This window comes from Pelobates fuscus, chromosome 7 (assembly GCF_036172605.1).
Source record: "Pelobates fuscus isolate aPelFus1 chromosome 7, aPelFus1.pri, whole genome shotgun sequence".
Taxonomy (NCBI): Eukaryota; Metazoa; Chordata; class Amphibia; order Anura; family Pelobatidae; genus Pelobates; species Pelobates fuscus.
This window is the reverse complement of record NC_086323.1, coordinates 149,116,366-149,135,657: the sequence shown is the minus strand read 5'-3', so window position 1 is coordinate 149,135,657 and position 19,292 is coordinate 149,116,366. Positions and strand designations below refer to the sequence as shown.

Sequence of the window (19,292 nt, the reverse complement as noted above, 5' to 3'; positions counted from 1 at the left end):
AATCTGACACTATGGTTCATCAATCCATTGGCAGCTTCACTGGAAATCAGATCATGTGACACTTTCAACCATTTTGGATGTCTACCTTCTTCTTCTTTCATTTGTATGCATGCTTTTTGTGTGAATGTTAACCTTTTTTGATAACAAAATTTTCCAATTTCTGCATCAATGCACTATGTACACTTATTTACTTTCATCAGAGTTATTCGAGCTCTGACCAGGATAATTACCAAAGAGCTAATAAGAGCTTTGTAATCCTATGGTACACTTCCTGCACCTGTGTATCCTGTGTTGGCTGAAGGTTTATTTTAGATGTTGTGGAAAGTAACATCATTTTAAATGTTGCAAACAAGGTAAGAATGTTTTATCTTGTAATTAAAAACATTTTTTTATACTGTTTATTATTTTGTTTTAGGTCTGAAAATAGGACTGGAATACACCTAGACAAATTTTGGTGAGTCAACAATAAAAAATATTAAATTTCAAATATAGCCTATTAATAAACTGATTGCTTCAGATTAACAGGAATTAATTTATCAACAATTTACCTTATTTTTCTAAGCGTTGATCTGGCAAATCAATACGAAAAAGGTATTTTATTGGGAGAAAATTGATACTGTCTTTAAAGCTACATTCAGTAAGTCTAGTTGTAACACCATCTGTACAGTGTTAAAAAAAAATATTTTGCATTTTCTCAGGTTTACTTTTACATTCATCATAAATAATATCTGATTTCACAAAATACACAGTGAACCAAAACATCTATTGTGTCGCAGACTCATTTTTATGCCCCCAGGCATTTCTCGAGAATGATAAACTTTTCTGAGACGTGTTTAATTTAATTACTACAATTGCCTGTTTTTAAGATGATTCTCCTGTTAATCCAGTCATTGAAAGTTACACAGCTCTAGAGATACCTTGGATTTTTTTGGGGGGGAGGTTTCAACAAATCTCATTAGGTTGAGATTTTTTTCTATTATTAGAAGACAGAATAAAATCTGAAAATCAAGTCAATGAATTGCGAAGTCAGTTAGCTGATACAAAACACCTTGTGAATCATCAGACTGAATAGGATCGTTCATAGGGTGTGCATAATTGGTTGTGAGCCTATTATATAAACAGAAGAAATGCTACGCAAATATACTGGTGCCTATTTGCATATCTCATCATTTTGCTATATTTTACAGCTTCTGGTATGTATTTTATACTTAGTTTTATGAAAGTAGCATCTTTAATGTGAAAATTTTAATTTCATTTCTTTAGCTGCTTCTGACAAAATGCATTTTGTAACTTGTATTGTAGAAAAATATATTGTTGATCAAAGGCACCCTAATGTGTGCAATTTCAGAAACATGTATCATTGAAAGTAAGTCGTTAATCCATTTCTAAAAAATAGAAAATACTCATGATGGTTAATGTTTCAGGCAATTTATAAAAGTTAACTCATCAGTTACCCATGTTAAATAAGCATAATATTTGGAAGGACATACGCTAATTTAACATATTATAGTTGGGGTACTATGATGTAGTGGTGGGCGTAACACAATATGGCCGTGTGTTGTAACTGAATCCCAATATTTGTTTTGCTAAGATAGGTTTTAAGTAGCCTTGTAAAATGTAAAAAAAAAAATATTTGCGTTTGTGTGTGCATCATTGCCTAATCTGTATTTTGTATATATTTTGGTCTCTATAGCAGCACAACCTTTACTTCGAAATGCATGTTCCGGGTGTGCCCCCTGTTCCCCTTTTCTTAGTGTGTGTATGTCAGTAAGTGTGCATGTGTCAGTGTGTATTTATGTGTTTCAATGTTTGTCTAAATGTCTGACAGTGTGACATCAAAGAAAATGTGTGTCAGTATATCAAGTGTTTGTCTGTCAGTGTGAATGTGTGCCAACGAGTACAAGTATGGATCAGTGAGAATGTGTGTACTTAAAAAGATGAAAGCATTTAATTTAAAAAAAAGTATATTGGGGGGGCGGGGCCGGACCGCCGAACAGGACGGTCGCATGTCAGACCAGCTCCTGAAAACTCACCAAAAAACGAGCATGCGACTGGGATACTCGACACAAAAAACGTCCGGCAACGGTGTCCCTCATCGGGTGGAGAGTACCAGACCCAGGGTGAGGCTGGCCAGAAGGGCTTCAGTCCCCTGGAGGAAGAATCCTCACTGGCACAAACGGGGCCTAATCCGGCGGTGAGTGGAGCAGACGGCCGCTGCTCCGCTATCCCGCCCACCGGTACTCAACCAAGGGCCAGACCCGAGATGAAAAAAGGCCCCCCCCCCCCCCCTCATCTGGACCGGGGAGGTGATCCCGGTCCGCATTTTTTAGCTCTGACTGGACAGGGCGCTGCCGACATTGAGGCATAGCTTCCAAGATGGCGGAGGCCTCAGAAGATGGCGCCGAGCCGGCTACTATCACAGGGGACCGCCACAAACGACGCTAGCTCACATCAGCCACCCAGACAACCACCCCCTGACCCTGAAACTGGCTGACAGATTGGAACAGGAACAACCCTGCAAACCGAAAGCCGCCTTACCCGACGTAGCTTCACCCAGCACACGCCATCGACGAAACATCCCCAAGCGGAAAGTGCGGGAAAATGGCGTCGGAGCCAAAGACTTTCCCAGCCTGCTCGCAACCCTGCTCAAACTCTCGGAGCAAAAGACGGGAACCCTCCAGAAAGACCGGCACGACATCGGTGGGGACCCCACAGAAGACGGCACTAGGTGGAACCCCTCCATCGACAGCTCCCACCGGCCGATCCACTGTGAGCCAGGTCAGCATGCGGCAGGCAACAGGGCAGCAGGACACTGTACACACGCAAGCAGGCAGTGGGTAAAGCGAATGACAAGTACAACTCTGTGGCCACCCAAGATAACTGAGGACTATGGCATACACTCACTCAAAAATGAATGCTAGGCTTGTTTCCCTCATAAATTAGCAAATACCACTAATGCTTACCATGCTTGAAATCACAGCATTTGTACACACTATGCTCGAGCTACTGAGTAATCTATTCATGTGATGCCACTACCACTGAGGGCACGTCTTGTTCAGTCCTTGTTCAGTTCTTATACACAATACAATTCTTAAGCAAGATAATACCATGATCTGAGAAAATAGACCTTACGTTTGTTATCAAAAATGTTAGTACCACTGTAGGTTATGCATGTTAGAGCTAATGAGATCCATTGTTACTACACGCATGGCAAGCCCTTCACTTATCTAAACTAAACATATTACCTGCAAAATAATTGTACACTTCTATTGTCAAGCTGTCTTCTTGTATACTATCTTGATGTTACTAGAATCTTAATCTACACAATGCATAAACAGCGCGATTTAAACGTGACCATATATATATATAAAAATAGTGCACCGTACTACCATTCCCTAATGCTCTCTATGCTATGTACTTTCTGTTCTGAAATAAGCATGTGGATTGCCTTTGGGGTACCATGTGCCTGTATGTTACTCTCATATGCACTACAAAAATAAAGAATTAAAAAAAAAAAAGTATATTTTCCTCACGTCATTTATAGATAGAGAGACAGACAGATAGATAGGAGGGTGGGCCAAAATTCTAAGTAAAATTTGACAGGTAAATAACTTATTGATCCACATCCATTCATTCAAACACCAATACAGCACACAAATGTACATCCACATTTAAAAAAACATCACTACATACAAGCACACCCCTGCATTCAAATGTAAACATTACACGCAAGTACACCACTGTACTCCAATGGCAACAGTACAGACAAATACACCCTACATGCACACACATACTTTATACAAAAACATGCTTACATTCAAACACACAAACATTGCTCACAAATACAACCCTGCAAGGATGGGCAAATGGTAAATCCCCAGCTGGCAAACCATTGTCAGAGTTCAACAATGCAAAAGCCATCTTTGTGCTAGAGGGGCCCAAAAACATTCTTGAACCAGGGCCCTCTGTAGATTAGTTCTGCCACTGCACAATGTCAGATCACACTCAGTCAGCTATCACACCCAAGCAACTACCACAATTACACTCAGCCAAGTGCCACACATGATCACTCACAGCCTTAGCTCACATCATCACACAGCCCATACAATCATTCCACTCAGGTGTATTGCTTAGGGGGGAGTAAGGAGGCCTTAATTGATTCTTGCACTAGGGCCCTGTCATTCCTAGTTACGCTTTGAAGAACTGACTAAATTGAACTTACGGAAGCAACAGACGTTGCACATTTTGTGTACGAAACAGATGCCTTCATATTAGTGATGTCGCGAACATGAAATTTTCCATTCGCGAACGGAGAACGCGAACTTCCGCAAATGTTCGCGAACGGGCGATCCCGGCAAACTGCCATAGACTTCAATAGGCAGGCGAATTTTAAAACCCACAGGGACTCTTTCTGGCCACAATAGTGATGGAAAAGTTGTTTCAAGGGGACTAACACCTGGACTGTGGCATGCCGGAGGGGGATCCATGGAAAACTCCCATGGAAAATTACATAGTTGATGCAGAGTCTGGTTTTAATCCATAAAGGGCATAAATCACCTAACATTCTTAAATTGTTTGGAATAACGTGCTTTAAAACATCAGGTATGATGTTGTATCGATCAGGTAGTGTAAGGGTTATGCCCGCTTCACAGTGACAGACCAAACTCCCGTTTAACGCACCGCAAACAACCGCAAACAGTCCATTTGCACAACCACAAACTCCCCATTTGCACAAGGTTGGATACCAAGCTAGCCATGTCCCATTCCTTATCCTCACCGATGTCATTGAAGGTCTCCAACCAGCCACGTACAACACCAAGGGTCCCCGAAAGGTGACAACAAGCCCCTGTATTTTTTTTTAAATGTACACTACTGTTACACCAGATAATGTATAATAAACACAGGTTACTGGCTATGGGGGGGATAATGTATAATAAACACAGGTTACTCGCTATGGGGGGATAATGTATAATAAACACAGGTTACTGGCTATGGGGAGGATAATGTATAATAAACACAGGTTACTGGCTATGGGGGATAATATATAATAAACACAGGTTACTGGCTATGGGAAGATAACGTATAATAAACACAGGTTACTGGCTATGGGGGGTAATGCATAATAAACACAGGTTACTGACTATGGGGGGATAATGTATAATAAACACAGGTTACTGGCCATGGGGGGATAATGTATAATAAACACAGGTTACTGGCTATGGGGGTATAATGTATAATAAACACAGGTTACTGGCTATGGGGGATAATGTATAATAAACACAGGTTACTGGCTATGGGGGATAATGTATAATAAACACAGGTTACTGGCTATGGAAGATAATGTATAATAAACACACAAAAAAAAAATAATAGAAAATAAAAATGAATGCAGCTTCAGAATTAATCTAAATTGTATGCTGTCTAGGAGGTGGGAGGGCCTGGGAGGGAGGGTCTGCTGCTGATATTATTACTATTCGCCAGCGAACCGTTCGGGACATCACTACTTCATATGACCAAAAATAATGAACAGGAGCAGCAGACACTCAGATGTAAGTGAACAACATAAAGACACTTCAATCCAAATCAATCTCACCCACTCCTGAGTGCCTGGTGTTTCTTTTCATCGTATTGGGGAGGTAGCATTCCACATCATTTGATACCTGATGAGACTTTTATATGTTTCTTTTATATGTATTCTAATTCATCTCACTATTCATTCGTTTAACATGAAGACATAAAGAACAATTATCAAAATGTCATATTTAATGCAAGATTTTCCCATCATATAGACTTTGCAGAGGAAACCTCTGAAAATGTACCCTAAAAGGTAAATCCTTCTGTTTACCTTGCCATGTAGTGCAATCGAACAATATATGCTCTGGGCAGGGGAGTGTCTCTTTAACATAGTGCTCTCTCTGAAAAGCAATATTGATGTTTATTTACTAACAAAGGATTATAGTGAATTGCAATACTGATTTTTACCAAATCAGTTACAATAAAATTTAGCAAATTTGTTTTCATGTCACTACAATTTAATTTTTATAGAATACACCCATATTTGTTTGGTCCTCAAGCTAAGTATTGTAGAACCAAGATTTTTCATATGCGCTGCCCGCAGTATACATCTATTTGTGCAATAGATCCTTTAAAATGAAAAATTCTTATGGTGATTTGTCACCTATTTGCCAATCCAGGCTTTCTAAGACTTCTCTCTCTATCTAGAAATTACAAAGTTTTCTTACCTTGGGGATTTTGCAAGAAGTTTGTTCAAGTCAAACACAATTATTTTAGTATCTGCTTCAATGTTGTTCCAAATTCCCATTTGCAATTGCGAGTAACTAGTTCTGCATTTCATAGAAATATCTTTCCCAACTGGGACCTAAAAAGAAAACAGAACAGACAGCAATTAGAGATTTAAATTGTGATGTTCAGTTCAGCTTGTTTCTCAATATAATTGTTTAGCAATAGGATCCACGCGTGTTTAAAAGCAGCAAAAATATATAAAGGTCAATAGATCAGCTATCAAGTGAAAATTTGTCACATTTTCATCAGTTCTGTCTGTGACTCTGTTTGATATAGCCCAACCAATTTATTATTATGATCGACATTAACTACTTTCCGAGTCTGCATCTAAATTGTTTTTTGAAAACATGGCATATTTTTCTTATATTTACAAGACAATAGAAAATCGGCTTCCTTTGCTAATAGGAAAGTAAGATTTTAAATGTGCTAACCTGAAAATCAGCTTTAGAGACTCTCCATCTTTTAATCACATTCATTAAGCCATAAATGACGAATGAGTAGTAGCCATCGTAACCACTACAGCATCCAGAGGTCTTCTGGTACCCTCCAAAAATGACAACTTACCTTGGGTCTGATGAGCTGTAGTGGTTATTAGACATGTGTATGGTTAAAAAAAAATATTTTGGACGAAATACTTTGTCCTAAAATGAAAGAAAAAATTGGGACGAATGAAATTTTGGCAATATGCCAGCTCGGGTTCCGTTACTGTAAAAAGATCCAGGAAAGAAATCAGATGAACCAAAAGTCCATGAAAATGGGCCAATAAGTGTACTTCAAAATACTTCAAAATATATACATAATGTAAACAAATTCACAGATCAAATGAGAAGAGGGGAAAAAAATCTATATTTATAAATGTATATATTATATTTTTGTTCTGCTTCTTGTTTTATGCCCTCTGTTGGTCACTTATCACTTGATGTGTGAATAAAATCAACATTTATTGGCTGTCCTCTTGCCATCAATCATCTTTCCTCAATCATCTCTTTTTTTTTGGCACAACGGGAGGAATTTCCAAACCACGAATCAAGACAAACATGCTCATTAATTGCATGATTTGTTTGCTTTGTGATTCAGCTACATTTTGGCATGGAGTTAAGAAAATTGTATGATCACCTGATCGGTACAAATTTGGATGAACTGCAGTTCATAACGAAACAAATCTCCAAGTTTAGTGGTTATGGTGCTTGGAGTGTTCTTTTAACATGATCTAACCCATAAAGATCCTATAACAGCATGATCATTTAATGCAGCCGTCATTCCATTATCATAAAGACTGGATTTTATAAACATTCTGTCCTTGCCCCTTAAGGGATTAAAAATAGGTGTGCATTCAGATTGTCCTTCCAAATCAGAGAGATATTGCAATTAAAGGGCATTCTAAGCTAGTTATTCCCAACCCAGTCTTCAAGGTACACCTGCATTTTAGATTCTGACAGTATTTTCATTAGAATAAAATTGAGAAATACCTAATTAATGCACTGATTGGGGGCCATCGTTCTAAGCACGTGACTTGCAAACATGCACCTGACTGTACAGTAAATGTTTTTGCACTAAATTTCTTTCTCTTGGTCTATTACTCCCTACATCTCTTAAATTCATGCAGAGTTTTCCCTCTTAAAGGGACACTACAGTCACCAGAACAACTACAGCTTATTGAAATTGTTCTGGTAAGTATAGTTAGTCTCTGCAGGCTTTTTGATGTTAACACTGTCTTTTCAGAGAAAAAGAACGTTGATGTGATACGGCGAAATTGTATAAGAAGTAAAGGGATGTTAAATTCACCATAGTGTGTCGCTGTGTGTGCGCAGTGTAAAGATTTTTGTTCTGTGCTGAATCTAGACTTCAATAGTTACCTGGTTATATTATACTCAAGTCTGATCATACCTTGAGCAAAGACAGAACCAGGTACACTAAACAACATTACCAGAAAGAGGACAGATTCAGAATTCACAATGACAAAGACACAAAATCAGACTTAACAATGGTTTGCGCTGAAGAGCTAAACACGTCATGTATATTTTGTGTTGCTCTTTTTCTTTTCTGTCATTTAAAGATAAAATAAATATAAATTTTCCAGTGTAAATTTTGAAGCTAGTCTATTATTGAGCATGCTGATTAGTGCACTTACAGGTGATACTCGAAAAAATTAGAATATTGTGCAAAAGTTAATTTATTTCAGTAATGCAACGTAAAAGGGGAAACTAATATATGAGATAGATGCATGTTAGTTTGAAGTGCTACATTTGTATCCTAATGAGAAGGGGAAGCCTTACTGTTAATTTCCAATTTGGAGATTTATTATGTCTTTTCTTTAGAGCAGGGGTTCCCAATTCATTTTTCCTGTGGAACCCTTTGACACAGTATACCAACATCGTGGAACCCCTGAACAAAAGTTTTGCACCGTAGCACAAACCTTTTAATAAGTGGCTTTTTTATTATTTTTAAATATTTTGCTCATAAACTGTTTAGTCTTATGATACTCCTGAAGCTTTCGCTTAAAAAAGGCAATGTCTTTATCTTGTTACTCTGTGTGGTTTTGCTCAAATTGACGAAGTAATTTATCAGGTACTATCGAACTGTTTGGCAATATTTTATTGCAAAGTAAGCATTGTGCTTGAGGAATATTTTTATTTATGGCACTTGTGAATCCAAATGATAAGTAGCTGTCGTCATATTTTAATTTCTTTGTTTGAGAAGAAGATTGGGTAGTATTGTGTGCTTTTCTTTTTAACTTTGCCTTGTCACTTGTCTCTACTATTTGAGAAACAGTAGATTCAACTATTTGGGATCTGTTTTCTCGATTTCTTGCTCTATCTTTTTTCTCAGTTTCTATAAGTGACGAGCAGTTAGAAGTAGTAATGATTTTTCTCTTGATAGTTCCTTGTTTTAACCAGATTTCCAAATTCATGGTTGTTGGTTGGTAAAATAAAAAAAAAACTTCTCTTACCTGAAAAAAAAAATCTGATTTCTCTACCTGACTGCAATGGATGCTGTTTCTTATAGAGCTCTTACAAAGAACTTAATGTGAGCAGGATTTTGAGTCAGTCTTGGAGAAAAAAGATCAGCACACTTTAAACCAGATCTCACTACCTGACTGCAAAGGATGTTTTATAAAGCACTTAGAACTTAAAGGACCACTATAGTGCCAGGAAAACATACTCGTTTTCCTGGCTCTATAGGGTCTCTCGGTCCCCCCCACCCTCAGGGCCCCCTCTGACTGGGCTCTAGGGGTGGAAGGGGTTAGATTTACCTCTTTTTTCAGCGCCGGGTGGGGGACTCTCCTCCTCCTCTCCTCCTCCTTCTCGTCGTCATTGGCTAAATGAGCAAGCGAGGCATGAGCCGCGCGCGCATTCAGCCAGTCCATAGGAAAGCATTCTCAATGCTTTCCTATGGATGCTGGCGTCTTCTCACTGTGAAAATCACAGTGAGAAGCGCGGAAGCGCCTCTAGCGGCTGTCAATGAGACAGCCACTAGAGGCTGGATTAACCCTAAAGTAAACATAGCAGTTTCTCCTATTATTCATATCTCTGATATGATTACACATATAAAGGTTTTTTTAAGTGATATTTCCTTAGTAGAACTGCCAAGAGATCACAACATGAAACAGTACTCTTCTGGCTTATCCAAAATATCCAGGAAGTTTGCTGCAATTTTTTTAACACACAGTTGATTTTCTAAGCATCTCTTCCAGTGCTTTTTAGTTTAATTTGTTTGTACACATATTTTATTTTACTTAACCTCAGGCATTCTATGACCTATTGTTATCAAGAAGAACACATGGAGTCATTTGTGAGGAATTCTTAATTGGCAGCTGTCATCCCTCGAACAATCAAAACATCCTCTTGTGATTTCTCCATCATTCAATTTAAATCACACAAAATTCATATTTTTTAACATATGAAAGCAAAAGTTTCTGTTTGGTGTGCAAATCAAACTAAGGGCTACTGGAGCGTGCCAATATCTTTGTATGAAGAGACACATGATAGGTTTTGATTAAAGAGAGGTTATGTAGCTGATAGAATGCTGGGGGCCTTTTGGGTAAATTTGAGAAATTAGCAGAGACACTTCTTCAACTGAAAACCAATGCAAATACCTTTTGACTAAAGCAATGCATTTCACATGCCTAAGCTTTATAATGATATATATATATATATATATAGGCTTTTAACAGTTACACTAATAGGGTTCATTTGATTGTGCGCTTCTTTGGTTACATTATCCAGTATGTATTTTTTACTGTCAGTTCTGACAGTATTTTATTAGTTCATATATTCTCTATTTTTGTTGCAGTGTACGTACTTGGGCTCTCCCTAAGTTAAAAAGATAACCCTGACATAGACCCTGTACTCATTGTGCCTGGAGGGGTATCAGCTACACCTCACTGATAAAGTGCAAAGAAGTCCAAAACAATCATCCAGGGTTGCTGTTTTCTCGTGCAAAGTGAACTTGCCCGCATTTTGTATCTGGGCTAATTTAACGACATACAATTATAACGACACAAGTCAGCAAAAACATTTTTAAAACTTGAGCAGGATCTAACCAAAGGACAAGCTCTTAAGGTGTCTCTAAATTTTTGTGCAATCTCAGAATTCTCACGTTCTCTGTTTTTGTTATTGACAGTACTTAAATTTAAAATTCAGAGTAGCTGATATCACTTCATCACTTCACAGATATTGTTGTGCTAGCAATTAAGCCAATATTAGTTTTTTTTTCCATGGAGAAGGATTGGCTTGATTGGAAAAGGTTTCGCAAGCGGGGCAGATTAAATCACTAGCCAGACAGGACACAGATGGCAAAGGAGGTGACTGTTATAGCAATGTAACATATTTGGCAGCATTGAATCAAAGCAGAATTACTATCTAAACATTTCACATTCAATATATAATGTATTTATCTAATAATTTATATATTCTATACTTGTGGTTGTGATTATGTGACCCCATGGGTATATTCCATGTAATTGAGTTGAATTTATCACTTCACATAAACATAGTGAACATGTTATACAACTAAAAACAAAAATCAAAGCATTCCTATATTCTAAGAATATTTAAAACGTAAATTAAATCAAATTATTTAAAGGGACACTATAGTCACCAGGACAACTACAGATTATTGCATTTGTTCTGGTGAGTATAGTCAGTCCCTGCAGTCTTTTTGCAGTAAACACTTTCTTTTCAGACAAAAGGCAGTGTTTACATTACAGCCTAAGGGCACCTCCAGTGGCAACTGTGCAGCACTGACATTCAGTGTCTCCACGCTCTGCATGGAGACACTGAACTTTCCTCGTAGAGATGCATTGATTCAAGAGGAGATGATGATTGGCCACGGCAGCGTTTGGCTCTGCCCCCTGGCCCACTTCCTTAGCTGAGATCATAAGAAATGACAATCTCAGCCAATCCATTGCTTTCCTAATGAAAAGCATTGTAATTGGTGGAGATCGTCACTTCTAATGATGTCAGTCAAGGAGGCAGATCAGGGGCAGATCCAGCACCAGCAGTCTGGAATAAAGGTAAGATTTTAATATATTTAGGAGAGCAAGGGGGGACCAGGGGGTTGTACATAGTGATTTTAACATTATAGGGTTAGGACTACATGTTTGTCTTCTTGGCCCTCTATTGTTCCTTTAAGAAATATATAGGCATTTGGAGGAAAATTTGCTAATGATATTCATTTCAGTTAACATCATATGGGGACTAAAGTAGTTTCTAATTGTTCAACGTCTGTCCTTTAAGTAGGGACCCCAAGGTGGCAGTAATGTGGTATATTTGTGAAGTTCATTACAATTAAATCATTTGGTTCATTTTTTGTGAAGGCAGAAAGTAGAAAAACAATTAAAAAAACATTCATTTGGCACATAGTGACTACCGTTCTTCCAAAATTTCTGCTTTGTAATCAAGTTTCTTAAACTATACCAGTGAACCTAATATCCAAAGGATGAGTATACACCAGCTCAGTTAAAGACCAAAATACATTGACGGTTATTTAGCTGCAAATCTCTAAAGAGCTAATTAACTTTACTAGAACATTTAGTGTTAATTAGGTCATATTTTAATTGGACTCGTGCATTTGTTTGTTTAGGTTTTTTGTTATACAGTCAAAACAATAATAATTGTGTTGAATTCAGTTTAATTTTATGATAATTGTGTGGTTTTGTGGGTTTTATTATTTGAATGCTCCCTTTTACATTGTTGTAAATGTATCTGTTGAGAAATGTTTGTTTACGTTATGACAATTTTTATTAGCTCCAGAATAGTATAGAACTTTGATATTTGTTCTGGAATACTCCAAACTAGAAATGGTTCTTCTCAGAAGCTTTCCTATCTATTGTTAAACCTATGCTCCGATTGTCTATGATATGCTATCTACTATTTTAAGCCGCTGTCCCTCCCTAGTATTCTTTGCTCCAGAGTTCAAACCCATTTCCTAACCTTCTAGTGCACATCCTAATTTTGTCAATCTGTCTCTTCTTCCATTCTGAGCAGGACTCGGAATATCAGTGTAGTATAGGACAAATACAGAGAGAGAAGTGGATGTAGTGAATGCAGCAGGTAGTGTTCCACCCACTGTTAGGATGCTGTTGGCGTCTTAGAGAGAAAGGCACAGCTAGTAGAGCATATAACAGTGCAAAAAAATCAGCTTTAAGTTATTTCTTTAAAGGTAGTTGATGCTCTACAGAGTTACTTCCCTATGTTCCTCTTACGCCCTTACCTTCCTCTTTTGCTATGTAACATTGTAGTAATATAATATTGAAAAATATATGTTTTAAATCCGGGTCCTACTACATGGGTAATCATTCTGATCATTCTGATCTTTTGCACAACCACAATGAAATAAAAAATACTGATAGAACAATATCACTAGAAACATAATGTACATTCATGTTTCTAGTCACCTACAGGTGACTTAGGCAGTCACCTAGGGCGCCCCTTAGGTAGGGGTGCCGCCAGGAGCACCGGCCCCTCAAATGCTGCAGCCGCCTGAGCGCTCTATAGAGAGCCTCAGGCGGCTGCAGCAGTGCCCGGCCGGCGCGTCCATGAGGCCGCACCAGCCCAGGCATGCAAGAAAAGAGGGATCAACAGGAGGGAAGCGCACAGCGGTCCAATCTGTCAGTCCCTCAGTGTAGCGTGGCCGAGCTCCGGTCTGCGGTACAAGAACATCCGTTTCCTATACCCGGCCTGACAGGAGTGGGGGGGGAGAGAGACCACCATGGGAGGGGGATGGTGGGTGAGGGAGAGACCTCTATATGGGAGGGGGTGAGGAGAGACCATTATGGGACAGAAGGGGGGGGGGGTAGGAGAGACCCCCATGGGGGATGGAGGAGAGACCTCTATGGGAGGGGGTGAGTAGAGACGACTAAGGAAGGGAGGGGAGGAGGTGAGAAGAGACCACTAGGGGAGGGGATGGAAGAGAGACCACAAGGGGTGGGGGGTGAGGAGAGATCACTAAGGGAGGGAGGGGGTGGAGGAGAGGTCACTAAGGGAGGGAGGGGGTGGAGAAGAGACCACTAAGGGAGATACGGGGGTGAGGACAGACCACAGAGGGTGGGGGTGGAGGAGAGACCACTAAGGGAGGAAGGGGGGTGGAGGAGAGACCACTAGGGAAGGGAAGCGGATGGAGGAGAGACCACTATGGTAGGGTTGGGGGTTTAGGAGAGACCACTAGAAGAGGGGGAGGGGGATAAAGGAGAGACCACTAGGGGAGGGGTAGGGGGATGGCGGAGAGACCACTAGGGTAGGGATGGGGGGTGAGGAGAGACCATTAGGGGAGAGTGGGGGGGTGGAGGAGAGACCACTAGGGGAGGGGAGAGGAGAGTCCACTAATGGAAATAGGGGGAGGAGGGCAGAGACCACTAATGAAAAGGGGGGGAGAGGAGAGACCACTAATGGAAAGGGGTGGGAGAGACCACTGAGGGGGCAGAGGAGAGCAGAGACCACTAAGGGGGAGAGGAGAGATCTCTAATGGAAAGGGGGGGAGAAGAGGAGAGTACACTAAGGGAGGCAGGGGAGGAGAGTAGAAACCACTGAGGGGGGAGAGGAGAGACCACTAATGGAGTGGGGGAGAGGAGAGACCACTAAGGGGCAGGGGATAGCTCTATGGGATGCAAGGGAGAACTCTAAAGGAAAGGGGGCCGGGGAGAGCTCTAAGGGGGGTAGGAGAGAGCACTAAGGGATGGGGGGAGCCCCAAGGGATGGGGTGGGGGTAGGAGAGAGCACTGGGAGACAGGAGGGGAGAGCTCTAAGGGACAGGAGGGGAGAGCAGTATGGGATGGGGAGATCACTAATAGACAGTGGGGCAGGGGAGAGCACTAAAGGACAGGAGGGGAGCGCTCTAATGGACAGGATGGGAGAGCAGTAAGGGACAAGAGGGGAGAGAGGCTGAGGAAAGGGGGAAAGAGAAACACAAAGGGACTGGCAGGACTCACCCCCTATCCTACCCCACAAACCCTCTCTTTCACACTACACACACAATGCTTCCCTATACATACACAGAAACACACAATGCATCCCCACACACACAGAAACACACCATGCTTCCCTTACACACAGAGAAGCATACAATGCATCCATTTTACACACACACAATGCAACCCTTAGACACAAAGACAATGCATCCCTTGCACACATACACAGAAACACACATAAACACACAATGCACCCCATGAACACACACACACAATCACACACTGCTTCTCTTACACACACACACAGAAACACAATGCATCTCTTACACACACACTTAATGCACCCCTTACACACACTCAATGCACTCAGTACAGACACACATACTGCATCCCCTACATACACAGAAACACACCTTGTATCCCTTACACATACAGACTCAGATTCACAAAATGCATCCCTTAAACACAACCAGAAACACACAATACATTGCTTACACAAAAACACACACTGCTTTCTATCCCTTACACAAAAACACACTGCATCCACTACACACACACACACATACAATACATCACCTACACAAACTGGTATCACTATACACTACATTCCATAAGCACATACTTAAGATTCTCTACACTAACACATAACACATCCCTTACACACTCCACTACCTGTGAGTGAGCTCATGGGTGGAACATGTAGGTGGACTTATGGGTGGGCCTTATGGGCATGCTCACCGTCAGGCCCTGGGGCCCAGATCTTCAGCTATGCAAGGGGTCCAAAACAATTGGGCTGCTTCACGTTCCCTAGAACATTGAATTTTGTGACCACAGTTACAAACAGCTGCCAGAGAGCCTGTCCTACACCAGACCAGTGGAGCCAGGCTACAGCCAGAGCCCATCACCATCCTCATCTGGTTGTAAGTAGGAAATCTAGTATATTATTAGTGACACTAATCTCTAATTTACCTCACATTAAAGGGACACTATAGTCCCCAGAACCACTGCAGCTTAATGTAGTGGTTCTGGTGTATATAGCCTGTCTCTACAGGCTTTTTAATGTAAACACACACTGCGTGCAGCACTGGTGTTAGTTCATATGGCAGATCATATGGGTGGGGCATTGTCATGTCACATGGGTGGCGGCAAATTTTTATTTTGCCTATGGCGGCAAAAATCCTTGCACCGGCCCTGTGTGTATTTAAATGGTTTTGTCGATTAGTGTAACATTTAAACCAAATGAAGCTACTTTTGTTCATAATAGTCCAGCTAGGAGCTTTCGGTGCCTCTATCCAGAGCAGGGAGTAACCAAACATTGTCACTCCAGTTATTATTGACTTTTGGATAGGGACTATCTCCCATAATGCTCTTACTGACAGAATTCTGACAAAACATCAGGGGAGATGTACTCCACAATATCTGGAGTTCCAAAGGTTGCCTACTCCTGATCTAGAGCTTCCTTACTTATGCATTCAGTGCCAAGCAAATTGGGACCATGCAATTTTACTAGATGGTGTATATCAAGCATGTCAAACTCAAAGTCTAGCATGGGCCAAATAAACAAGGTTTAAGTTTATGTGGGCCACAAAAAAACTAAATAAACTTACAGACGGCGTGCGCGAGGGAGCAGTGAGGAGCAGGCAGGTGGGCAGGCAGGCACCTTGAATAATTAAATAATGGGGGGACCTAATGTCCCCCCCCCCCCAGTTCCCCACCCATGAGTGGCGGGAGGGGACCAAAAATAATAAAGTGACTAGGGATCCCCAAGCCCCTAGTCACTCCCCCCCCCAATAAAAATAACCTGCCTACTCCCTCATCCCCTGTAAAATAAAATGTCATACTTACCTAGAGATGTCTTCTTTCTTTTTTTTCTTTTCTTTCTTCAGCCACAAAAAAAGCCAAATAAAAATCCATAATACCCGTCGCAACTGTTAAAATAAAAAAAAGAGTGCCCCCCAAAAATATGGCAAACAAATAAAATCCCGATAGTAGAAAAATAATCCTTCTTCACCCATCAAGGGCACAGCGCTGAATGAGCTCCGCAGGGTAGGGAAGGCTTCCCACACCCTGCAATTAGGCTCAGAGCACTCTGATTGGTTGGTTTAAGCCAGCCAATCAGAGTGCTCTGTGTCATTTTACACAGCGTGGGAAAGTTCTTTGGAACACTGTGTGCTGAGAGCTAATAGTGAGACAGGAGTAGCTGAAATGGTTGGAGTCTATCAGTATCTTGATGTGTTAACCATGTGCTCACTGTGTGCTGAGAGCTAATGGAGTAGCAATTTTTTATAGAAAACTAAAGTCATTATAGCAGGAGCACTACTGAAGATCATTTAAGGGAGAGCTAAGAGAGAGCTATGGAGATAGAGTGCTAATGTATTTTACAGAGACATGTACTGTGTGGGGATCTTAGTATTGCAACTCTGTGTAATCCATGTGGGATAGAATAGTTATTAGTATCTGCATATTGTTCCCAGCTCTGTGTGCTATTTCTCTGTATTTTACTCAGCTCTATCTGTTATATGGATGTCTCTGTAGCTGACCCAGCTCTGTGTATAGTGCAGGTATCTTTGTATTGTACCAAGCTCTGTGTATTACAATATTTTACCAGCTTTGTCTGTGACATAGTTACCTCTGTATTTCTCCAGGCTCTAGGTATTCTATAAATATATTTTATTGTGCCCAGCTTGTTTTAATGTATGAGAATCTCTGTATTATGCTCAACTCTCTGTATTGTATGAGTGCCACTCTACTATATAGGGAGGGGTCAAATTGGGGGGAGAAGTCTGGCACCCCACCATCTTAAAACTTCAACCGCTACTGCTGATCAAAGTGTTTGTTTTTTGAGAAATCTCTGTTGAATAGCTATGGACTGAACAATAGTCTTGTTTTTTTTAGCTATGCCAAATGCTGCATCATGAATAAACTTGCATGTAAACACAACTAATTTGACATGCAGGGTGTCATATAGTAAGCAATTTTCAAAGCAACTAGCATGCAAGGGTAGAACTATAAATACAATGATTATTATCTACAGAGAAAATCCCGAGCAAAGTTATCTTTCAATGAATATTTATCTGAATGAGCGGCACGTTTCATGTGTTTCAGCCATGCAATTTATCTACCTGAACTAGGCAATGCATTGGAAATAGGTGGCTGGGGTTTGTTTTGTGTTTCAATGGTGCCACCTTGTGGAATTTGTTGTCATTACATGTAAGAATAATTTAGTACAGATCAAATATAATCCAAAAAAAAAAAAAAGAGGATTGATTTTTTGGGCTTACACTTGAAATGTTGCTCAGTTGTTTACATAAATTCACAAATGTATGTAAAATGGTCAGAAAGGCATGTTTGCAAACCGAGTCTCCAGTCCATCAATCCAGAAGTAAAAACAAAATTAAAAGTAATAATTAAAGATATGTTTAATACAAATAATAATAAGGTGACTTCTGGAGGTACTAAGATAACCCAAAAGCAATGAAAAGAAAAACCCACAAACCCCAAGCACTATAATTACCTGTATTCCTTGCATACATTTTGGGGAAAGAACTCCTATTTCCCCATTAACTCTGTTACTTTGTACTGCAACCATTTTCAAAAAAGTACAGCAGCTATAAGTTCATACTTACTCTTACTCTGGTCTTATCTTTGTATTGTATTTATGTTGTATATGTGTATTTTATGTCCTATATATACATGGATGTTATGTCAGTATCCATATAAAAATAATATATACATTTCTTTTTCCTGTATCAACAAATTGATAAGTCCTTCAAAGCTCGTTAGTTTTTGGAAATTAAGTATTTGACTCTCTTTCTAATTAATGTAATTAACAAAGTATTGCTGATAAGCAGTATACTACTTCCAGCTGCTAAACTACTTGCTTAGGATACTGATTCACATGTGTATTTTTTATAATTGTGATTGTTTAAAGTTTGTTATATATATATATATATATATATATATATATTGTAAAATTGATGTATGTATCAGCTTGACAAAGACCTTTTGGGGTCGAAACGTTGCTGTTGTGGTTCCTAATAAAGTACCTGTTTTGAACCAAGGAGTGCCTGGACCTCTATTACTTTATTCATTTTGGGAAATCTGGTGTTTGATTCCAGTTCAGCAAGCACCCTGGCTCAGATTTATGGGAGTGGATGCAGTTCCACACACGCTACTATAAGTTCATACTTAGTCACAGCTATGATTCATCTTGGCTATACAATTATTTCAGGACGTATGCATCAAGTCCTAAGTGATTTGTAACTGCTCTCTGGGGATATCCTGTTCTGTATCTCCATACATATGTGGGCAATGATTGTGAACATAGGCGTGCGCACGGGGTGTGCCGGGTGTGCCTGGGCACACCCTAATCCCCGCGGCACATCTATGGATTGTCCTGCAGGAACAGCGATCCTGCACTTTTATTTGAGCAGGAACGCCGTTCCTGCAGGCACTGAGCGCACCTAAATGTCCCCCTTCCTCCCCCGTGTCCCCCCTGTCCTTAACAGCCTCTCTCCATATCAGCCGCAGCGAGGGAGCTGTGTGCTGTGAGCTGTGTGCTCTCTGCTCCCTCTCGCCGCGC

At 40.3% G+C, this 19,292-nt stretch overlaps 1 protein-coding gene across 1 annotated transcript in view; it reads right to left on the bottom strand.

The window, feature by feature from the left end:
• The window catches only part of TAFA4 (TAFA chemokine like family member 4), a 195,962-nt gene that overhangs the window by 126,998 nt on the left and 49,672 nt on the right, over positions 1–19,292 (bottom strand). The window contains exon 2 of the mRNA XM_063427539.1: positions 6,243–6,379. Coding sequence (XP_063283609.1) covers positions 6,243–6,355 — 113 coding nt within the window. The 5' untranslated portion in view covers positions 6,356–6,379. The remainder of the gene's footprint in view (positions 1–6,242; positions 6,380–19,292) is intronic.